The sequence below is a fragment of the Pecten maximus genome, chromosome 2 (assembly GCF_902652985.1).
Source record: "Pecten maximus chromosome 2, xPecMax1.1, whole genome shotgun sequence".
In the NCBI taxonomy this organism is placed as follows: domain Eukaryota; kingdom Metazoa; phylum Mollusca; class Bivalvia; order Pectinida; family Pectinidae; genus Pecten; species Pecten maximus.
Window position 1 is genome coordinate 45,011,224 of NC_047016.1, and position 27,381 is coordinate 45,038,604.

The 27,381-nt window shown below is 37.4% G+C and overlaps 1 protein-coding gene across 1 annotated transcript; it reads left to right on the forward strand.

The window, feature by feature from the left end:
* The first annotated feature begins 1,269 nt into the window (after positions 1-1,269).
* Positions 1,270-26,728, forward strand: LOC117343366 (filaggrin-like). Its single transcript, XM_033905711.1, has 3 exons — positions 1,270-1,304; positions 18,319-20,211; positions 26,671-26,728. Exons 1-3 carry the CDS (start codon positions 1,270-1,272, stop codon positions 26,726-26,728), a joined length of 1,986 nt encoding a protein of 661 aa, XP_033761602.1.
* The last annotated feature ends 653 nt before the right edge of the window (positions 26,729-27,381 follow it).

The following is a 27,381-nucleotide window of genomic DNA, read 5'->3' on the forward strand; positions in this document are numbered from 1 at the left end:
AAAACATTCTGATATGAAACCATTTACATACAGTGGGATCATACAAACTTTAATTGTTAGTTTTTTCTCTTTATATGACTACCAGTTGTTGTTTTTATCTAACGACTGCCAGCTTTTTTTTTCTAATGACTACCAGTAGTTTTTTTTTCTAATGACTACCAGTAGTTTTTTTAATGATTACCAGTAGTTTTTTTCTTATTACTACCACGGAAACGTAGATATTGCATATCACTGTATTTACTTGCCAAGCAGAAAGTGGAAAGGTAACGCTTTTTTTTTTTTTTTTTCATGAGGTCAAGGTCAACAGTGAAACTGATAAATGCTTATTATATCATACATAATATATAATGCATGATCTATGAACTATTGTTTGTATGTACTTGAGTCTGGACACAACTAAGGGGTACAATCTGTCGTCGGCGGCGGCGGCGGCGGCGTCCTCCTCCTCCTCCTCCTCCTCCTCCATATCCATTTACTAATATCATATTCTAACTTACGGTACTATTCCCTTCTAGTCTGGTTGGCTATATTTACTAAGTTGATTTGTACAGAAGGTTTCCTTGGGCTGCCGATCACATGAATGTTTCTAAATGCTTCGCGTATAAATTATTGGCCACTGCCACAGGTATTATCCGCTCAAACACACACACAGCGCCAGGAAAATGTCACAGGGCATCGATCATCGACCGAACCTGGAGTAAGGATGATTAAAATCAAGGAATCTAAAATACCTCTTGGGACTTCAGGAGCAGGGATGGAATCGAATACAACCGCATTATATATATACAGTATAAGCTGATTGGCTGTGGATGCGATGGATGCACGTGGTTAGGGACGTATAGAGCATTAGGCAAGTATTAATGTGATCGACAACGTCGATAATTTACTTCAATAGTCATAACTCTGCATCACGGAATCCCAGATGCACACAAATATGATGGACGGGTTCCACACCGCTAAAGTATTTGTGGTGAAGTGGTCGTTATGTTGATATGTGAACCTCCCTCCTTGGACATTGTACAGGGTATTTTTTAGAGGAAACGTTTTTGTCGTGTTTAAGGTAAGTTAACGTTTTGTAAAGTAATATTCGTTCTCCACTGTTTCCTCCTAGAACACCTGTGATTTTAACATATTTATGTTTGTTTGTTTACAGGTGTCAGATAATGTGTTACTTGGAAATACGTGTAATATTGTTTACATAGAGCAGAAATTATATATTTATCAAAAGCGATACATATATACAATACAACAATCGATTTGACATGTAAAATGTCAAAAGATAGTGATGATCTGTCTGATATCAGGTGAGCGGTCTTACCTACCAGTCTATGTCTTTTCGGTTCCTATTTGTCTTTTTTATTCCTTTTCTTTCTTTCTAATCCATAGTACAATGAACTGTTTGTGTATATGTGTGTATTCTTCAAAATGTCCATCATACTTTATCAACTGATACATGCTCACTTTGTCCTCAATTTTAAAATTCTTACGATAATTTGATATTCTAATAATCACACATGAGAGATATTTTACACTGTTGGACAATACCAATGGGAAGTAATTCATAATTATTCTATTTTTAGAAACACCCAGTCAAACAGAATTTTTTACCAGTTTTTTTCACCTCCAGCACGAAGGCTATATATACCGAAGTCTATGACATTCCCTGACGACTGTAGAGGAGGTTTCTATGAATAGCTCCCTGAATCTTGAATACGTCATCGGTTTAATGAGCTTCATTAATACATACATACCAGTAAGATTACTAAACACAAACTCATCAGCGTCACAATAATCCACGAACTATCACGACATTTATACATCAGTCTTCGGACGCCCCACACAAATCTCCATATACGATGGGCTTATCCTTGTATCTGTTCTTCTTAACGCCTCTGCGCTCCTCATAAAACCTACATACTATAATAAACACATGGTAATAATTCTCTGAGTATACAAGTTATTCTCATCCAACAGTTTATCATAAACATAAAACAATCAAGAACTGAGCTGGTCATCGCCGTTTCTTCTGCACTGGCTTAGTTAATAGCCTTTTCGCTCCCTCTAAACCGTTCTGAACTAAAAAGGACACGGTGGGAGATGATTTGCCAACGATATAGTGTGCCCATCTGACACCGTACATGATATCTCTTAACAAACCAATGTTTCCATTGTTTTTCACCAAAAACGATAAGTACATACACAGATGAAATGGCTTTACAGGTAAAATGTTTTCTCCTCAAACTCATTCTGTTTAGCCCACTTCCGCCACCGTAAAAATCCGTAATAAAACTTTCTGACAGTACTGTCGGCTTTACAGCTCTGAAGAAGGTCGGGAACCCCAGAGCTGATTCCTTAAGATCATCCGGTATCATTGCATATTCATCCCGCATGATGAAACAAATCGTAGAAACAAAAAGATACCAAACAAAAAAATTAATTCATGTCTAGAATTTAGAGAAAATCAAAAGAACCAAATCGAAATAGGACACAATAATCAATATATACATGCATATCATCTGTTAAAAGAAAATTATTCAAAACTATAGGCTAATCAAACACTTATATATCGGATCTCGGAACCTTGCTACTAAACCTAACTTAACACATTTTGTCAGCAATAACGCAATGTCCTAATACACCAAAAACACACTGCTGGGTACTGACAACAATGACGTTATAGCATTAGCAACACATAGCTCAAACCAACCACAATATCGAGATAACATCAGAAACACATGCCTGAAAACCAACTACAATGTCGAGATAACGTCAACAACACATAGCTAAAAACCAACTACAATGTCGAGATAACGTCAACAACACAAAGCTAAAAACCAACTACAATGTCGAGATATCATCAACAACACATAGCTAAAAACCAACTACAATGTCGAGATAACGTCAACAACACATAGCTAAAAACCAACTACAATGTCGAGATATCATCAACAACACATAGCTAAAAACCAACTACAATGTCGAGATATCATCAACAACACATAGCTAAAAACCAACTACAATGTCGAGATATCATCAACAACACATAGCTAAAAACCAACTACAATGTCGAGATATCATCAACAACACATAGCTAAAAACCAACTACAATGTCGAGATAACGTCAGCAGCACATAGCTAAAAACCAACTACAATGTCGAGATATCATCAACAACACATAGCTAAAAACCAACTACAATGTCGAGATAACGTCAGCAGCACATAGCTAAAAACCAACTACAATGTCGAACTAACAACACATAGCTCAAAACCAATCACGTAGGGCGTGTATCCACGGTCTCATTTGGTTGGTGTAAACAAGACAAGCGGCTTTTGCAAAATGGACAAAATCGGTGAAAGAGCAGTGATCCAATATTTGCATAACAAGGTTTAACACTTAAGGATATCCATAATGATATGGTAGCAACACTAGAGAAAGATGCCCTTCATATGATACAGTGAAAAGGTGGGGGGCGGAATTTAGCGCGACCGACAGAGCCTTGATGATGACCCCCCGTCCTAGGCTTGTCAAGGTTGCAACCCCAGAAATGGTCAATAAAGTTTATGATATTGTTATTACTGACAGACGAGCCACAGAAAGATATATAGCCAATAGAGTTGGCATTTCACACGTAAGAGTACATTCCATTATGACCGAGGATCTTGCAATGAGAAAGTTTTCGGCCCGATGGGTAGCTAGACTTCTGACAGTTGATCAGAAGCACACCAGGCGCACATTATCGTGTGCTAATCTTGACCTTTATGAGGATGATTCTGGCAACTTTCTTCAGGGATTCGTCACTATGGATGAAGCAAGGGTCCATCGTTTTACCTCAGAGGCCAAACAACAATCGAAACAATGGAAGCACCCTAGCTCTCCCCGCCAAAGAAGGCAGGGACTTTGCCATTAGCTGGGAAGGTTATGACCTCGGTTTTTTGGGATGCTGATGGTATTCTGCTGATAGATTATCTCCAAAAGGGACAATCAATGGCACATACTATGCTTCACTTCTGTGGCAGTTACGGGAATATATGTAACTTAAGCGCCACGGAAAGCTTACTAAAGGTGTGTTATTCCATCAGGACAATGCTCCTGTTCACAAGTCTGTCATTGCCATGGCTGCCATTCACGACTGTGGCTTTAAATTGATTGAGCATCCGCCTTATTCACATGATCTCGCTCCATCAGACTTTCATGTATTTCCAAAACTGAAAACAGCTGTTTCAAACACCCTTTTTCAGTCCGATGATGACGTCATACGTGCAGTGGATGGCTTTCTGAACAGTCAAGGAAAGGAGTTCTATAAGAGTGGCATTGAGGCCCTTAAACACCGCTGGCAAAAGTGTATAGATACTAGAGCCGATTATATTGAAAAATAGTACAGTTTGTTAGGCCAATTTAAATTGCTTCAATATGAGGCTCACAACATATCAATCAGCCCTCGTACCAACGGACACTGTATGACTGTGTGTCGTACACTTCTCCACTTTCTGATATTTGAGTCCATCACAGGTTTGCTATACTTCAAATATAACACAGAAAGAAATTGTTTTCAGCAAATTTATTCATGACCAACATATATAACAATGAGTTTAAATATACTCAATGCATCAATATACAATCACAAGATCTCATCTTGGTACCCACCAAACGATTTCAGTTAGTTCTACGACCAATAGTTCTTTTTCTAATGTGCATGGCAAATAAAAATGTCACCCTCATTTTCAATGCATTACACCAAAACCTAATTTGAAATTTCATTTTTATTGAGTTACATTTCAATTAATTTAGACTAGAACTTTTTTTTCAGTACAATCATACAAAATCTTAAGTTTGACCAATCCGAGATGTCAAAAATTTAATTCTTTGATAATCTGTGTTGTGGAGAATCTGTTATTTCATACTCAGTGGCTTATATTCCTTTTACTTGGCCTTACAGCAATCTGTAACTTAGGACTGTATTTTTCATCCATAAATCAATTTAAAGTTATTATGTAAAGAAACTAAATAAGTATAGGTACAATTGTAAAAGGAATGGCAACACTGGGTTTCAAAATGGTTTCCATTTTATTTTGTATCCCAAAAAACTATGCAAATTTTCATTCAAATAATTTGTATTAACTAATTTCTAACTAAACTCACAGGCATGGTACCAACGAAACACGGTGTTTCTTTATTGAATGTAGGTCAAGGTTATTTACATTAATAAACACTGTAGCCCTTTAACCAAGCATGCTACACGTCCAATAACAGGTCTCTGTGCCCAATATGACCTTGAATGTAAGTCAATGTCATTTATATCAACAAACATTGTAGCCTTTCATCCGAGCATACTACATGCTTAATATCAGGTCATCATATCATTAAGTTGTTCAGGACAAGTAAGGATTTAAAGTATTTACCTCAATTTCCCCTATTGGACCCCGCCCCTCTGGCCCAAGGGGCCCCACCCCCTCCGTTTATACAACGTTAGACCCCTTTGCCCAACAATGCTCCATACCAAACTTCAGTAAACTCCATTCAGGCGTTCGGGACTAGCATGGATATAAAGGAAATATTGGCGGACGACGGATGCTGCAACATAGCATAATCGTACCAGCTCTTCGGGGCTGAAATACTCCAGAACTACCGTATATGAGCCCGTGTAAAGGTCATCAGGAGTTTACCGTATGAGGCCGTCTAAATGTCATCAGGAGCTACCGTAAGAGGCCGTCTAAAGGTCATCAGGAGTTTACCGTATGAGGCCGTCTAAAGGTCATCAGGAGCTACCGTATGAGGCCGTCTAAAGGTCATCAGGAGCTACCGTATGAGGCCGTCTGAAGGTCATCAGGAGTTTACCGTATGAGGCCGTCTAAAGGTCATCAGGAGTTTACCGTATGAAGCCGTCTAAAGGTCATCAGGAGCTACCGTATGAGGCCGTCTAAAGGTCATCAGGAGCTACCGTATGAGGCCGTCTAAAGGTCATCAGGAGTTTACCGTATGAGGCCGTCTAAAGGTCATCAGGAGCTACCGTATGAGGCCGTCTAAAGGTCATCAGGAGCTACCGTATGAGGCCGTCTGAAGGTCATCAGGAATTTACCGTATGAGGCCGTCTAAAGGTAATCAGGAGTTCACCGTATGAGGCCGTCTGAAGGTCATCAGGAGTTCACCGTATGAGGCCGTCTAAAGGTCATCAGGAGCTACCGTATGAGGCCGTCTAACGGTCATCAGGAGTTTACCGTATGAGGCCGTCTAAAGGTCATCAGGAGTTCACCGTAAGAGGCCGTCCGAAGGTCATCAGGAGTTTACCGTATGAGGCCGTCTAAAGGTCATCAGGAGCTACCGTAAGAGGCCGTCTAAAGGTCATCAGGAGTTCACCGTAAGAGGCCGTCTGAAGGTCATCAGGAGTTCACCGTAAGAGGCCGTCTGAAGGTCATCAGGAGCTACCGTAAGAGGCCGTCTGAAGGTCATCAGGAGCTAGTCTCTACCTTAGAAGATTCCTTATCTGAACATTTTTCCATAGTAAAGTGTATTACAGAATTTAAGGAGATGGTGGACTACGTTATTTGTTTTAGCATTAAAGAGGGGGTTATATAATCAACTAGGTTTAATCGTAATAAAAAGACGATTCTTTTGTCCATCTCAAGATGTGATGAATCAGTTTGAATTTCATATATTGTATTTCCAAAAAAAAATTATTTTTTATTATTTTACATTAAAAACTATTGATCTCAAGGGACTAGAAAACAACATACAACACTATATATAGTTCGTAATTGGCATCAACATGAACTGAGTTTTTTCAAGAAGATCCTGCTTATCATCCACAGGGGCTTGGCACGATTTTCCAAATGATGGTCCATATATATATGTATTATAGTGTCAAGGGACACTATAATACATATATATATGGACCATCATTTGGAAAATCGTGCCAAGCCCCTGTGTTATCATCCATTGGAATCGGAAAAAACCCCACAATATTTAATCTTCTAAGTCATGTACAGTCTTTAATTTTTTGTCCTATTCATCAGTCAATAGAAAATAATTCTACAAACAAAGAAACTAACTTTCGGGGGGAATGACTTGGAACATTCAAATCATTTAAGGGTGGTCGTATGGCAAACTGGCAACACCTGCCTTTCACAAAGCCGGCCGGGGTTCAATTCAACAATCAAACGTGAAAAGGTACATGTATGGGGTCATTTGCCCGACCACGTGGGTTTTCCACGAGTAATCCAGTTTTCTCCCACAGTAAGACCTCTCTCACTTCCATCCGGACCAACAATAGTTACTTATATAAGCTTGTTTAACTTGTTTCGCAATTGTTGCAAAATAACTAGTTTAAATTAAATATGAATAATTGTTATTGTTTGAAGGATTAGTATCGAAGTGATTTGCAGTAAAATCACGATTTTGCTTGTCCTTTGTGAAAAAGAACAGGATATATCGATCACAACCAGGTAATATTTCCTTATGTGATCCGACCCATCGCGTACGTACACAACGTCTGTTACAGTCACCAGGGGGTAAGTCATTATACCATCAGGTACCACTAATGAGGAGACAAGGAGCCACTCCGCCGTGAATTTAACATTGATGTTTGTAACCGGAAGTAATGCTTATAATCAATACTATTCCTTCATTTCTGTAGAAGTTTGTTTCATCATAATGAAATAAAATCATGGTTGATGATTGTAATGCATGATTCTGAATTCATGATATACACAGAGCTAAAGTCAGCTATATGTACCTTTTTGTGGACTAAAACAATTGCCTTAAATGTCATTCAATAACAAATGACTGAGATAAATAAGTTCTATAACTATTTGATTCACTAGTTCGACCCTGACATACAATTGAGAAAGACAAATTTTGTCTACCTCTTCCACATTGGTAAGACAATATCTTAACAAGTCCGTCTTAAATTCTTTACATACATTCGGTATAGTAGCCCGAGTTTCCTCTGGCCCTGACACTATGTCTGGTAGTTTCCTCTGGCCCTGACACCATGTCTGGTGTAGGGGCCCCACACCAGACATGGTGTCAGGGTCAGAGGAAACTCGGGCTATCGGTATAGGTAAACGAGCAGTAAATGTTGCTACAGAGGAGGGTCATTATCTTGTTGAATCCTATAATAAAATAATGGCTTGTAATCACCTACTGAGAGCTGTCAGTAATGACAACAACTCTCTAATTACCGAGGCACTAATTAAACCACTCATGCTAACGACACCTATAGTTGGTTTACATTCATAAAACGTGTAAAATATGTAAAATATATAAAAATTAAAATGTTATATGAAAAACTAGCGTCATTAATTAAGACCAAAAATAATGAGAGCAGTACAATATTTCTATACAAAATCTTTTAAATAGTTTTTTCGACAAATACATTGTGTGGACATTCCAAGAGTACAAATTACTTTACACAAAAACCTGTAATTCATTGGAGGATGAAAGACAATTTTTCCACTGTTCCCTAAACCAATCTGCTCGAAAAAAAACCTATTTTAGTAGTATGTGGTTACGTTTTCTCCTCAATATATTTCCATCTGACAGAGAAGTTCATACTTCAGTCATTAAATAGTCGTTCGATTTGTGGGAGATTGGCTTTGTTTATTATAAACATGCATATACAACGTGATCAAACGAGTACATTCCTTTGATGAGGCTTAACGGGAAGCATGTTTATATAGGACAATGTAATATATACGTTAACAATGTGTTAATATAAGGTAACAGTATTTATATGAGGTAACATAGTGTTTATGTAAGGAAACATATTCTTTATATAAGTTAACAGTTTTGTATAAGGTATCACATTTTTATGGTAACGATACCACACATCTAATAAAGGTAACGTTCAAGGTGACCCTATATCTCCATATCTGTTCATACTATGTGTAGAAATACTAGGAATTATGATTCGTAATAACAAAAACATCAAAGGTATTAAATTAAATGACAAGGAGATTAAGTTATCACAATATGCTGACGATATGAGCATCATATTAGATGGTTCTGAAAGATCTCTCAGAAATACACTAAATATCTTGGACCAATACGCAAAATACTCTGGTCTTAAGCCTAATATTGACAAAACAAAATGTGTCTGGATTGGTAGCAAGGCACACAGTGCTGATAGAATCTGCTTAGAAAAGGACCTGACCTGGACTGATGAACCCTTCACGTTTCTAGGAATAAAACTTAGTGTCGATACACATCTAATTACTGAAATAAATTATTTAGAGAAACTAAAAGAAGTAAAATCACTTATACATACATGGTCCAAAAGGTTACTAAGTACGTTAGGCAAAATAACAGTCATCAAAAGTATAATTTTGCCTAAGTTAATCCATTTATTTACAAATATCCCAAAACTAAATGGTGAAGTTTTAAAATACTTGGAACAAACCTTTTTCAAATTCATATGGAATGGTAAAAATGATAGAATCTCAAGAAACCAAATAATAAAACCTTATGAGGAAGGTGGACTAAAAATGTTCAACATAGAATACTTCATAAAAGCCCTAAAATTATCATGGGTCCAAAGGATACTAAAATCAAACGGAGCATGTAAAGCCATCTTCGAAAGTATTATTGGTTGTAATATTAACTCCATATTTAAATTCGGAAAAGAATTTTTAAATAAAAAGGCAAATGTAATTAAAAATATTTTTTGGAAGGAGGTACTTTCTGATCTATACATCTTTTCAAATCGTGTCGATGAAGATGACAACATATATCAACACCTATGGTACAATGATAACATAAAGGTAGATAACAAACCTATTTACTTCAAGAGATGGGCAGATAGAGATATGTTTTACGTATATGATCTACTAGATGAGAATGGTAGTCTAATTCAATCGTACGACATATTTTGTGCCAAACACAATTTTTACCCTCCAATCACTCAATTTTATGGTATACGTAACGCCATCAGAGCAACTTGGTATGCTATTCAAAATAGACACCACACCTTTTCTCTACCACATTGTCCAATTCATATATACTATATACTCACAAACAAGCAAAGAGGTCGTTCTGTTTATAATTTATTTATTAAAAACTTAAAAACAAACAATAAATACATTACAAAATGGTCAGAAGAACTGAATTTGGTAGAAGGTACAGTATGGTGGAAAAAAATAAACATAATCCCTTTCAAATCCACTATAGACTGTAAATTAAGATGGTTTCAATATAGAATAATACACAGGATTGTAAGTACAAACAAATATCTACATATGATAAACCTAAAGGACTCTCCATTATGTACTTTTTGTAACCGTCATACAGAAACTATAGTCCACATTTTTTGGGAATGCAGACTAGTAGCAATCTTCTGGGAAGATTTCAAAGTATGGCTATATGATGATACTTTAACTAATTTACAATGACATGTTACGGATGAAATCTTGGGAAAGTTACATAAAGATCAAGAAGTCAAATATCTCAATGCGTTAGTATTAATAGCAAAATTCCATATTTATAAACAAAAAATTAAAAATTGTCTCCCCTGTATTAATGGATTCATAAAAGAACTAGATTTGTATCTAAAAACAGACGAGGTAATTTACAAAAACAACATGGAGTATGATAGTTTTGTGAAAAAATGGTCTATATAAGTGAATAATTTTTCAGATCTTCTTCACACATATCATAACATGTACTTAAAAGTAAGTCAAAAGTTTTTCTTTTTTTATACCTTTAAACACAATATATTAAAATGAGAGAAAGCGTGAGTGGAAGGTTGTTTGTTTGTTTGTCTCTGTATTGCAAAAAAAAACCAACCAATCCTTTTTTTTTTCTATTCATCACTTAATACGTATTGTACATCTTACTGCTGTAATGATATGTCTGTATTATTATACCATGTAATATAATGTACCTGTATGTATACTATATGTAAAAGGATGAATAAAAAAGATTTCAAAACTGAAAAAATAAAGGTAACGTTACCATATATCAAACAGTAACGGTACCATACATCAAACAAAGGTAACGATACCATACATCTAACAAAGGTAAGGATACCATACATCTAACAAAGGTAACGATACCATACATCTAACAGTAACGGTACCATACATCAAACAAAGGTAACGATACCATACATCTAACAGTAACGATACCATACATCTAACAGTAACGATACCATACATCTAACAGTAGCGATACCATACATCAAACAAAGGTAACGATACCATACATCAAACAGTAACGATACCATACATCAAACAGTAACGATACCATACATCAAACAAAGGTAACGATACCATACATCAAACAGTAACGATACCATACATCAAACAAAGGTAACGATACCATACATCAAACAGTAACGATACCATACATCAAACAGTAACGATACCATACATCAAACAAAGGTAACGATACCATACATCTAACAGTAACGATACCATACATCTAACAGTAACGATACCATACATCTAACAGTAACGATACCATACATCAAACAAAGGTAACGATACCATACATCAAACAGTAACGATACCATACATCTAACAGTAACGATACCATACATCTAACAAAGGTAAGGATACCATACATCTAACAAAGGTAACGATACCATACATCTAACAGTAACGATACCATACATCAAACAAAGGTAACGATACCATACATCTAACAAAGGTCAGGATACCATACATCTAACAAAGGTAACGATACCATACATCTAACAGTAACGGTACCATACATCAAACCAAGGTAACGATACCATACATCTAACAAAGGTAACGATACCATACATCTAACAGTAACGATACCATACATCTAACAGTAACGATACCATACATCAAACAAAGGTAACGATACCATACATCAAACAAAGGTAACGATACCATACATCAAACAGTAACGGTACCATACATCTAACAGTAACGATACCATACATCAAACAAAGGTAACGATACCATACATCAAACAGTAACGATACCATACATCTAACAGTAACGATACCATACATCAAACAAAGGTAACGATACCATACATCAAACAAAGGTAACGATACCATACATCAAACAGTAACGATACCATACATCAAACAAAGGTAACGATACCATACATCAAACAGTAACGATACCATACATCTAACAAAGGTAACGATACCATACATCTAACAAAGGTAACGGTACCATACATCAAACAGTAACGATACCATACATCTAACAGTAATGATACCATACATCTAACAGTAACGATACCATACATCAAACAAAGGTAACGATACCATACATCAAACAGTAACGATACCATACATCAAACAGTAACGATACCATACATCAAACAAAGGTAACGATACCATACATCAAACAGTAATGATACCATACATCTAACAGTAATGATACCATACATCAAACAAAGGTAACGATACCATACATCAAACAGTAACAATACCATACATCTAACAGTAATGATACCATACATCTAACAAAGGTAACGATACCATACATCAAACAGTAACGATACCATACATCTAACAAAGGTAACGATACCATACATCTAACAAAGGTAACAATACCATACATCAAACAGAAACGATACCATACATCTAACAGTAACGATACCATACATCAAACAAAGGTAACGATACCATACATCTAACAGTAACGATACCATACATCTAACAAAGGTAACAATACCATACATCAAACAGAAACGATACCATACATCTAACAGTAACGATACCATACATCAAACAAAGGTAACGGTACCATACATCTAACAGTAACGATACCATACATCAAACAGTAATGATACCATACATCTAACAAAGGTAACGATACCATACATCAAACAGTAATGATACCATACATCTAACAAAGGTAACGATACCACCCATCTAACAGTAACGATACCATACATCTAACAAAGGTAACGATACCATACATCAAACAGTAACGATACCATACATCTAACAGTAATGATACCATACATCTAACAGTAATGATACCATACATCAAACAAAGGTAACGATACCATACATCTAACAAAGGTAACGATACCATACATCTAACAGTAACGATACCATACATCTAACAGTAATGATACCATACATCTAAAAGTAACGATACCATACATCTAACAAAGGTAACGATACCATACATCAAAAAGTAACGGTACCATACATCTAACAGTAACGATACCATACATCAAACAGTAACGATACCATACATCAAACAAAGGTAACGATACCATACATCAAACAGAAACGATACCATACATCTAACAGTAACGATACCATACATCAAACAATAACGATACCATACATTAAAACAAAGGTAACGATACCATACATCAAACAAAGGTAACGATACCATACATCAAACAAAGGTAACGATACCATACATCAAACAAAGGTAACGATACCATACATCAAACAGTAACGATACCATACATCAAACAGAAACGATACCATACATCTAACAGTAACGATACCATACATCAAACAGTAACGGTACCATACATCTAACAGTACCGATACCATACATCAAACAAAGGTAACGATACCATACATCAAACAAAGGTAACGATACCATACATCAAACAGTAACGATACCATACATCAAACAAAGGTAACGATACCATACATCAAACAGAAACGATACCATACATCTAACAGTAACGATACCATACATCAAACAGTAACGATACCATACATCAAACAAAGGTAACGATACCATACATCAAACAGTAACGATACCATACATCTAACAGTAACGATACCATACATCTAACAGTAACGGTACCATACATCAAACAAAGGTAACGATACCATACATCAAACAGTAACGATACCATACATCTAACAAAGGTAACGATACCATACATCTAACAAAGGTAACGATACCATACATCTAACAGTAACGGTACCATACATCAAACAAAGGTAACGATACCATACATCTAACAGTAACGATACCATACACCAAACAAAGGTAACGATACCATACATCAAACAAAGGTAACGATACCATACATCTAACAGTAACGATACCATACACCAAACAGTAACGATACCATACATCTAACAAAGGTAACGATACCATACATCTAACAAAGGTAACGATACCATACATCAAACAAAGGTAACGATACCATACATCAAACAAAGGTAACGATACCATACATCAAACAGAAACGATACCATACATCAAACAAAGGTAACGATACCATACATCAAACAGTAACCATACCATACATCTAACAAAGGTAACGATACCATACATCAAACAAAGGTAACGATACCATACATCAAACAGTAACGATACCATACATCAAACAAAGGTAACGATACCATACATCAAACAGAAACGATACCATACATCTAACAGTAACGATACCATACATCAAACAGTAACGATACCATACATTAAAACAAAGGTAACGATACCATACATCAAACAGTAACGATACCATACATCTAACAAAGGTAACGATACCATACATCAAACAGTAACGATACCATACATCAAACAAAGGTAACGATACCATACATCAAACAGTAACGATACCATACATCAAACAAAGGTAACGATACCATACATCAAACAGTAACGATACCATACATCCAACAAAGGTAACGATACCATACATCAAACAAAGGTAACGATACCATACATCAAACAGTAACGATACCATACATCAAACAATAACGATACCATACATCAAACAAAGGTAACGATACCATACATCAAACAGTAACGATACCATACATCTAACAAAGGTAACGATACCATACATCAAACAGTAACGATACCATACATCAAACAGTAATGATACCATACATCTAACAGTAACGATACCATACATCAAACAAAGGTAACGATACCATACATCAAACAGTAACGATACCATACATCTAACAGTAACGATACCATACATCTAACAGTAGCGATACCATACATCAAACAAAGGTAACGATACCATACATCTAACAGTAACGATACCATACATCAAACAAAGGTAACGATACCATACATCTAACAGTAACGATACCATACATCTAACAGTAGCGATACCATACATCTAACAGTAGCGATACCATACATCTAACAGTAGCGATACCATACATCTAACAGTAGCGATACCATACATCTAACAGTAGCGATACCATACATCTAACAGTAGCGATACCATACATCAAACAAAGGTAACGATACCATACATCTAACAGTAATGATACCATACATCAAACAAAGGTAACGATACCATACATCTAACAGTAACGATACCATACATCAAACAAAGGTAACGATACCATACATCTAACAGTAACGATACCATACATCTAACAGTAACGATACCATACATCTAACAGTAACGATACCATACATCAAACAGTAATGATACCATACATCTAACAGTAGCGATACCATACATCAAACAAAGGTAACGATACCATACATCTAACAGTAATGATACCATACATCAAACAAAGGTAACGATACCATACATCTAACAGTAACGATACCATACATCTAACAGTAATGATACCATACATCTAACAGTAACGATACCATACATCAAACAAAGGTAACGATACCATACATCAAACAAAGGTAACGATACCATACATCAAACAGTAACGATACCATACATCAAACAGTAACGATACCATACATCTAACAGTAACGATACCATACATCTAACAGTAGCGATACCATACATCAAACAAAGGTAACGATACCATACATCAAACAAAGGTAACGATACCATACATCAAACAGTAACGATACCATACATCTAACAGTAGCGATACCATACATCAAACAAAGGTAACGATACCATACATCAAACAAAGGTAACGATACCATACATCAAACAGTAACGATACCATACATCTAACAGTAACGATACCATACATCAAACAGTAATGATACCATACATCTAACAGTAACGATACCATACATCTAACAGTAACGATACCATACATCAAACAAAGGTAACGATACCATACATCAAACAGTAACGATACCATACATCTAACAGTAGCGATACCATACATCAAACAAAGGTAACGATACCATACATCAAACAAAGGTAACGATACCATACATCAAACAGTAACGATACCATACATCAAACAGTAACGATACCATACATCAAACAAAGGTAACGATACCATACATCAAACAAAGGTAACGATATCATACATCTAACAGTAACGATACCATACATCTAACAAAGGTAACGATACCATACATCAAACAGTAACGATACCATACATCAAACAAAGGTAACGATACCATACATCAAACAGTAACGATACCATACATCAAACAGTAACGATACCATACATCAAACAGTAACGATACCATACATCTAACAAAGGTAACGATACCATACATCAAACAGTAACGATACCATATATTAAACAGTAACGATACCATACATCTAACAAAGGTAACGATACCATACATCAAACAGTAACGATACCATACATCAAACAAAGGTAACGGTACCATACATCTAACAGTAATGATACCATACATCTAACAGTAACGATACCATACATCTAACAAAGGTAACGATACCATACATCAAACAAAGGTAACGGTACCATACATCTAACAGTAATGATACCATACATCTAACAAAGGTAACGATACCATACATCAAACAAAGGTAACGGTACCATACATCTAACAGTAATGATACCATACATCTAACAGTAACGATACCATACATCAAACAAAGGTAACGATACCATACATCAAACAGTAACGATACCATACATCAAACAGTAATGATACCATACATCAAACAGTAATGATACCATACATCTAACAGTAGCGATACCACCCATCTAACAGTAACGATACCATACATCTAACAAAGGTAACGATACCATACATCTAACAAAGGTAACGATACCATACATCAAACAGTAACGATTCCATACATCAAACAGTAATGATACCATACATCTAACAGTAACGATACCATACATCAAACAGTAACGATACCATACATCAAACAGTAATGATACCATACATCAAACAGTAACGATACCATACATCTAACAGTAACGATACCATACATCTAACAGTAACGATACCATACATCAAACAAAGGTAACGATACCATACATCAAACAGTAACGATACCATACATCAAACAGTAATGATACCATACATCTAACAGTAGCGATACCATACATCAAACAGTAATGATACCATACATCAAACAGTAATGATACCATACATCTAACAGTAGCGATACCACCCATCTAACAGTAACGATACCATACATCTAACAAAGGTAACGATACCATACATCAAACAGTAACGATACCATACATCAAACAGTAATGATACCATACATCTAACAGTAACGATACCATACATCAAACAGTAACGATACCATACATCAAACAGTAATGATACCATACATCAAACAGTAACGATACCATACATCTAACAGTAACGATACCATACATCTAACAGTAACGATACCATACATCAAACAAAGGTAACGATACCATACATCAAACAGTAACGATACCATACATCAAACAGTAATGATACCATACATCAAACAGTAATGATACCATACATCTAACAGTAACGATACCATACATCAAACACCGGTAACCATAATACTCTAGAATCATTACGTTAACTCATAATCAGGTTGATCCGAGAAACCACGAGAAATCACAATAATCACCGTACTCAAAGAGAATACCTGTGAACACGTGATTATCGATTGATAGGTTGATGTAATGTCTGTGACACATGTTTCTATTTCCATCATCGTCCTGTTTATTGTATGAATTGAATATGCTTGAAATGAAATAAAAGAAAATGTAAACTAATTATCGATTGCTTCAAACACCATATTTATCACTATGAACCAAACAGAGTGTTGCATTTCACAATAGTCTGTTATTCATGCTAATAACGCAATCAGCTACAGTCTTGTCTCTTTTAAAAAGCCTGTCTGTTTCATATTCAAATACAAGGCCAGATTGTTATTCATGAGTTGAGAAATCAAAAGCTATTTCATATTTGAAACATATGTATCTCGAAGTATGACAATATTATTCCTGACTTAATGGTATTTGATTCCTATTCTTTTGTTATAGTCACAAAGAAAATGTCGGTAAATCTAGTGTGGAATTGATTAGTGGCCGTAGGTCTGCAGTACCAACCATGTTGTTATAAGTGGAAACTATCAGCCGGCAATGTTTATTTCCCGACATTTATCAGAACACGTAACTTAAACATACAGTAGTTGTGCTTCACTACTTTGAGGAGTGATTTAATCACGATTAGATCAAATATTTGCATATTTATAATTTTTAGATACGCGACAGAAAAACAATTGGGGTGCAGACATGTAGAGAGGGTGAAAGATGGCAAAGATGGAGGGACACGGGTCGATAGAGCTACACCGGTGCTAGAGAGCGACACGGTGCGAGAGAGCGACAGGGGGCGAGAGAGCGACACTGGGCGAGAGAGCGACAGGGGGGGGAGAGAGCGACACGGGCGAGAGAGCGGCACGGGGCTAGAGAGCGACAGGGGGGGCGAGAGAGCGACACGGGGCGAGAGAGGGACACGGGCGAGAGAGCGACACGGGGCGAGAGAGCGACACGGGGCGAGAGAGCGACAGGGGGCGAGAGAGCGACACGGGCGAGAGAGCGACACGGGGCGAGAGAGCGACACGGGGCGAGAGAGCGACAGGGGGCGAGAGAGCGACAGGGGGCGAGAGAGGGACACGGGCGAGAGAGCGACACGGGGCGAGAGAGCGACACGGGGCGAGAGAGCGACACGGGCGAGAGAGCGACACGGGGCGAGAGAGCGACACGGGCGAGAGAGCGACACGGGGCGAGAGAGCGACACGGGCGAGAGAGCGACACGGGCGAGAGAGCGACAGGGGCGAGAGAGCGACACGGGGCGAGAGAGCGACACGGGGCGAGAGAGCGACACGGGCGAGAGAGCGACACGGGGCGAGAGAGCGACACGGGGCGAGAGAGCGACAGGGGGCGAGAGAGCGACACGGGCGAGAGAGCGACACGGGGCGAGAGAGCGACACGGGGCGAGAGAGCGACAGGGGGCGAGAGAGCGACAGGGGGCGAGAGAGGGACACGGGCGAGAGAGCGACACGGGGCGAGAGAGCGACACGGGCGAGAGAGCGGCACGGGGCGAGAGAGCGACACGGGGCGAGAGAGCGACACGGGGCGAGAGAGCGACACGGGCGAGAGAGCGACAGGGGGGAGAGAGGGACACGGGCGAGAGAGCGACACGGGGCGAGAGAGCGACACGGGGCGAGAGAGCGACAGGGGGGGGGGAGAGAGCGACACGGGGCGAGAGAGCGACACGGGGCGAGAGAGCGACAGGGGGGAGAGAGCGACACGGGGCGAGAGAGCGACACGGGGCGAGAGAGCGACACGGGGCGAGAGAGCGACACGGGGCGAGAGACCGACACGGGGCGAGAGAGCGACACGGGCGAGAGACCGACACGGGGCGAGAGAGCGACACGGGGCGAGAGAGCGACACGGGGCGAGAGAGCGACACGGGGCGAGAGAGCGACACGGGGCGAGAGAGCGACACGGGGCGAGAGAGCGACAGGGGGGAGAGAGCGACACGGGCGAGAGACCGACACGGGGCGAGAGACCGACACGGGGCGAGAGAGCGACACGGGGCGAGAGAGCGACAGGGGCGAGAGAGCGACACGGGGCGAGAGACCGACACGGGGGCGAGAGAGCGACACGGGCGAGAGACCGACACGGGGCGAGAGAGCGACACGGGGCGAGAGAGCGACACGGGGCGAGAGAGCGACACGGGGCGAGAGAGCGACAAGGGGCGAGAGAGCGACAGGGGGGAGAGAGCGACACGGGCGAGAGAGCGACACGGGGCGAGAGAGCGACAGGGGGGAGAGAGCGACACGGGCGAGAGAGCGACACGGGGCGAGAGAGCGACACGGGGCGAGAGAGCGACACGGGGCGAGAGAGCGACACGGGGCGAGAGAGCGACACGGGGCGAGAGAGCGACACGGACCGAGACCGAGAGAGCGACAGGGGGGGAGAGAGCGGACACGGGGCGAGAGACCGACACGGGGGAGAGAGCGACACGGGGCGAGAGAGCGACACTGGGCGAGAGAACGACATGGGCGATAGAGCTACACGGGGCGAGAGAGGGACACGGGCGAGAGAGCGACAGTGGGCGAGAGAGGGACACGGGCGAGAGAGCGACACGGTTCTATATATCTACACTTTTCTATATATCTACACTTTTCTATATATCTACACTTTTCTATATATCTACACTTTTCTATATATCTACACTTTTCTATATATCTACACTTTTCTATATATCTACACTTTTCTATATATCTACACTTTTCTATATATGTACACTTACCTATATATCTACACTTTCTTATTGATCTGCACGAAAATATACACTGAAAAATATCAATGTTTCATATCTATTTTATCTGTAAAAGGTAAACACAATTATTTTCTGAAACATACTCAAACTTCTTTCATAGCGCCAACATCGTACGTATTCACTGAACTGTTAAAGAGTAAATATGTCGATACAATTGTATTCATTTAATACAAAACACACATCGAGTTTCCCCAGTTATTATTGACATTGTTATACAAAAAACACTTGTTATATATTAATGTTTGTGTCATTAACATCATAACAGCTGTCAATATCACAATAGGGAGATTAGTCAAAGTATAGAGTTGATTAATTAAGATTCCAATATATCGATTTTATGCTCTATTTTTATTACTAAATCTCTAATGAGCTGTTGATACTAATTAGACTGTCCAGATGTTGGTTTCCATGCTTAAAAAAACAAACTCTTTGCATGGGGCTTCAGTGATCAATGCAAACAAATTAAAATTTCAAAAATGAATATATAGGTTATACGTGATGTTTCTACAACTGTACCTAGTACTCTTATCTATAGGCCGATTGTTCAGACTCCTATTTATAGATTGATTGTCTTATTTATAGAACGATTGTCCTATTTATAGACTGTTGTCCTATTATAGACTGACTGTCCTATTTATAGACTGATTGTCCTATTTATAGACTGTTGTCCTATTAATAGACTGACTTTCCTATTTATAGACTTAGTGTCCTATTTATAGACTGTTGTCCTATTAATAGACTGACTTTCCTATTTATAGACTGACTTTCCTATTTATAGACTGATTGTCCTATTTATAGACTGATTGTCCTATTTATAGACTGATTGTCCTATTTATAGACTGTTGTCCTATTAATAGACTGACTTTCCTATTTATAGAACGATTGTCCTATTTATAGAATGTTGTCCTATTAATAGACTGACTTTCCTATTTATAGACTGATTGTCCTATTTATAGACTGATTGTCCTATCTATAGTCTGACCCTATTCTTCATTTGATTAATCATCTACAGTAGAGATCACTTCCCATTTGTATACCAGGTTTTAAGGATTTTATCCGGACACATGTCAGTGTTGGAAATTAGTATTGAGCTAATATATTTCGTTTAAATACTGAAGGATTTGGTAAATTATTATCAAATACATTTGTAAATTCTTTGGCGAACTATATCTTGGAAAATTAAAGAATTTGCCAAGAAATTTCTTTTCATTAAAGGATTCTAATGACTCAAAATAGCCTCTTAATTACAAATAATAAACCTATCCAATCTGTTCGCCTGTGGTACTCAGCATGAAAACTAAGCAATCGTTTTAAAGTGATGGGTATGTAGTTGATTTCATAATTTGCATGTTATGCTGGTGTTCACCAAAGGTTAAATATCACGACCTCTATGTATTATCTATCAAAGAAGGGACATGTCATTCAAACAGTGTGGACAATGGACATTGTCAACGAGGCAATCCACCCCTTTATCAAAGCACAAAGAATACCAATACGACCAGGTGTTTTGGAAGAGTAAGTGTCTTATCCTTCATCCACGACACCTGACATGCAAATCTAGGTCACAACGACACCTGTCATACAAATCTAGGTCACGACGACACCCGCCATACAAATCTAGGTCACGACGACACCCGCCATACAAATCTAGTTCACGACGACACCTGCCATACAAATCTAGGTCACAATGACACATGCCATACAAATCTAGGTCACGACGACACCTGTCATACAAATCTAGGTCACGACGACACCCGCCATACAAATCTAGGTCACGACGACACCCGTCATACAAATCTAGGTCACGACGACACCTGTCATACAAATCTAGGTCACGACGACACCCGCCATACAAATCTAGGTCACGACGACGCCTGTCATACAAATCTAGGTAACGACGACACCCGCCATACAAATCTAGGTCACGACGACACCCGCCATACAAATCTAGGTCACGACGACACCCGCCATACAAATCTAGGTCACGACGACACCTGCCATACAAATCTAGGTCACGACGACACCTGCCATAAAAATCTTGGTCACGACGACACCTGTCATACAAATCTAGGTCACGACGACACCTGCCATACAAAGGCATGTTCAGATATACCATTAACCTTGTTGATTCTCCTGTTCGGTACATTTCTACTTTGTCACCACTTAACTGACAGTAAACACATATTTTTATTGCTTTTATTCATTTACATAGTTACATTAATCCTCGATGATGTCTCCCTAACAACCAATAAAACAGACCCGAGCGATACAATATCAAATAAACATTAGAAAAATATTTATATTTCTTTCTGCACTTTGATGTCCGATAAACCAGCTCAAGGTATCATAGCATAGATGAAAATTTTGAAGTTGTAATTGAAATAGCTAGGTAATGCTGTAACGACGCCTACACTATGTTCGATTCAGTTTTATTGCTTCGCCAATAACAACAGCATGCAATCAATATCTCGCGCTTACAACACTTTCAATTAGAAAAATTGGATCTGACATTTAAAAAGAAAATACAACAGTGAATGGTTAAAAATGTCGATACATAAAATCAATGTTAGTTCACATAATTCTGACTCCGGGGAGAGTTTGAAGTACCATGCCCTGATAATGGAAATTAATGGATTTGATATTGTCACATTTTGTTTACGATGATTAAAATGCAGCATCAAGAAGTTTGATATTTGGTCAATATTCTGTATTTTAAAAATATAACTTATATATTGAAATAATGAGGAGGTTAAGGTATTTTACATGTACGTTTATGGGTATCTTTAGCTCAAACTTACACATCTGATTACTGAACATCTCTAATGGATAAAACGTTTAACTTTTATAATAGGGAATTTTATTTGGAAAAAAAAAAATAAAGAAAAACACACACACACATAGTTAGAAACAGAACGGAAGAGTAGACGAAAAATAACAGACATATCAAGTTCAAAAGAAAAACAATAAGCTATCAATATCAAATATATCACATGTGTCTTAATATAAAGACACTATGTCATCAATGTTAGATATATTAACTGTTTTATAACTAAAAACCTGGATTAATTCTCATATTTACAATACTTGTTATGTTCCGCGTAAAAAGAAAGTTAATCGTGAAGAATTAGAAAATCAGTAGGCATATGGAGTTGTAAAGTTGTCGTACATACATCTTATCATACAGAGTACAATATACCAAGTGTTGACGACACAAACTCACAGGGACCTGGAGGATATATTAGTATAGTGGGGTTGTGTATAAAATTATATATATGTTCTAGAACCCAGGCACCTGTGCATAACATCTGTACTATCGATTATCGAGATGTGACAAACAACATACTTTATGTTATAGAGATGTGACAAACAACATACTTTATGTTATGGAGATGTGACAAACAACATACTTTATGTTATGGAGATGTGACAAACAACATACTTTATGGTATAGAGATGTGACAAACAACATACTTTATGTTATGGAGATGTGACAAACAACATACTTTATGTTATAGAGATGTGACAAACAACATACTTTATGTTATAGAGATGTGACAAACAACATACTTTATGTTATGGAGATGTGACAAACAACATACTTTATGGTATAGAGATGTGACAAACAACATACTTTATGGTATAGAGATGTGACAAACAACATACTTTATGGTATAGCGATGTGACAAACAACATACTTTATGTTATAGAGATGTGACAAACAACATACTTTATGGTATATAAATGTGACAAACAACATACTTTATGGTATGGAGATGTGACAAACAACATACTTTATGTTATAGAGATGTGACAAACAACATACTTTATGGTATAGAGATGTGACACACAACATAATTTATGTTATAGAGATGTGACAAACAACATAATTTATGGTATGGAGATGTGACAAACAACATACTTTATGGTATGGAGTTGTGACAAACAACATAATTTATGGTATGGAGATGTGACAAACAACATAATTTATGGTATAGAGATGTGACAAACAACATACTTTATGTTATAGAGATGTGACAAACAACATACTTTATGGTATGGAGATGTGACAACAACATACTTTATGGTATAGAGATGTGACAAACAACATACTTTATGGTATAGAGATGTGACACACAACATAATTTATGTTATAGAGATGTGACAAACAACATAATTTATGGTATGGAGATGTGACAAACAACATAATTTATGGTATGGAGATGTGACAAACAACATACTTTATGTTATAGAGACGTGACAAACAACATACTTTATGTTATAGAGACGTGACAAACAACATAATTTGTGGTATGGAGATGTGACAAACAACATACGTTACGGTATAGAGATGTGACAAACAACATACTTTATGGTATGGAGATGTGACAACAACATACTTTATGGTATAGAGATGTGACAAACAACATACTTTATGGTATAGAGATGTGACACACAACATAATTTATGTTATAGAGATGTGACAAACAACATAATTTATGGTATGGAGATGTGACAAACAACATACTTTATGTTATAGAGATGTGACAAACAACATAATTTGTGGTATGGAGATGTGACAAACAACATACGTTACGGTATAGAGATGTGACAAACAACATACTTTATGGCATGGAGATGTGACAAACAACATACTTTATGTTATGGAGATGTGACAAACAACACACTTTATGGTATAGAGATGTGACAAACAACATACTTTATGGTATGGAGATGTGACAAACAACATACTTTATGGTATAGAGATGTGACAAACAACATAATTTATGTTATGGAGATGTGACAAACAACATACTTTATGTTATGGAGATGTGACAAACAACATACTTTATGGTATAGAGATGTGACAAACAACATACTTTATGTTATAGAGATGTGACAAACAACATACTTTATGGTATGGAGTTGTGACAAACAACATACTTTATGGTATGGAGATGTGACAAACAACATACTTTATGTTATGGAGATGTGACAAACAACATACGTTATGGTATGGAGATGTGACAAACAACATAATTTATGGTATGGAGATGTGACAAACAACATACTTTATGTTATAGAGATGTGACAAACAACATACTTCATGGTATAGAGATGTGACAAACAACATACTTTATGGTATGGAGGTGTGACAAACAACATATTTTATGGTATGGAGATGTGACAAACAACATACGTTATGGTATGGAGATGTGACAAACAACATACTTTATGGTATAGAGATGTGACAAACAACATACTTTATGGTATAGAGATGTGACAAACAACATACTTTATGGTATGGAGATGTGACAAACAACATTCTCTATTGATGCTGGTATAGACTCAATCGTATAGAGATGTGGCAAACACCTTTGCAAACATTTCTGAGTTCAAACTTCATTTAGATAAAATTCAACTCAATCTTTTTAAACTTTTTTTTATGGAACAGTAAGGTAGATAAAGTAAAGAGGGACATACAAAATTAGCATGAAGGAGGTCTGAAAATGGTAAATGTAAAACTCTTTATTGATTCATTAAACCTTAGCTTGGTAAGGCGATTGCTAGAAAAGACACAGACTGATATGCAAACATCATTAATAAATAGCGAGTTTATTGAGGAATGTCCAACAAAATTTAAGAATAGATTCTGGAAAGATGTTTTAAAAGCATGGGAAAAATGTATTGATTCTGAGGGGGTGAAAGGAAAAACAAAAGTCTGACATGTACCCTGGCAATACCACTTTGGTATAACAAAAGTATAAGTATGGGAGGAAAGAGGTTATATACAAGCCATGGTATAATGGAGGTGTAATAATAGTAAAAGTTACAAGCTCCTTCTAAGCATTTCAAGAATTTACATAGATATATCAGCTCTACAAATTTTCTTCAGTTTCAAGGTGTAATCTCAGCTATCAAATCACTTTTGAATGTCTGCACGAAAATAGAATATCCAGTTTTTCCTAATAGTATAATGATAATAATATATAAAGCATCAAGGGGACAAATGATTTTTATAATAGAAGAAAATGGGAAGAATCATTTGAAGACTTCGAATTGAATTGGGACAAGATGTATAATAATTTCGTGGTCACTAAAACAAGAAAAATACAATGGTTCCAGTTTTTATTTGAAGTAGGATTAGTAAATAATTCAATATGTAACTTATGTAATTTTGAAAGAGAAACTGAAGCGATGATGATAACGATGAGGATGATATCTTGATTACATAAATTCTAGTTGATAAGGATGACTGAATATCAGGTGTGACGACGACGACAACGATGATGATGATGTTCATGTAGATAGTTTTAATCTATGATGATGAAAAAACTGATGATGATGAATGATGAGGTTGACGATAGATAATGATGAATGATTAATTATGTAGTGTATTAATTGTAAAAAATGCTCTTGAAAAAATAAACGATTAAAAAAAGATGTGACAAACAACATAAGTATTGGTATGTTTGTATTCCTTGATTCCAATCCAAAGTCATTACACAATATCATTTTGTTTTCTTCAAAATATACCACGACTAACGATTTTGGATGGATGAATATCATGTATGTCTCACATTCAATGAACGGTGGGTTATTATCACAGAAGTTTTGAAATGTATACAAAAATTAATATAGATATAAAGTAAAAAGGCAACATTTTTTTTCTTTTTCCAGTGAAAGTACTGTACTTTAGAAAACTGATATCAAACACTTCATGTAGCTTAACCACTATGAGTAGTATATACACATTGTGCAGGAAGATATAGAAATATTCCAAGAGAAGAAAGAATTTGTAAACAATGTAACTCCCTTGATGTGGAAGATGAGTGGGGCCGCGGTGGCCGAGTGGTTAAGGTGTCCCGACACTTTATCACTAGCCCTCCACCTCTGGGTTGCGAGTTCGAAACCTACGTGGGGTAGTTGCCAGGAACTGACCGTAGGCCGGTGGTTTTTCTCCGGGTACTCCGGCTT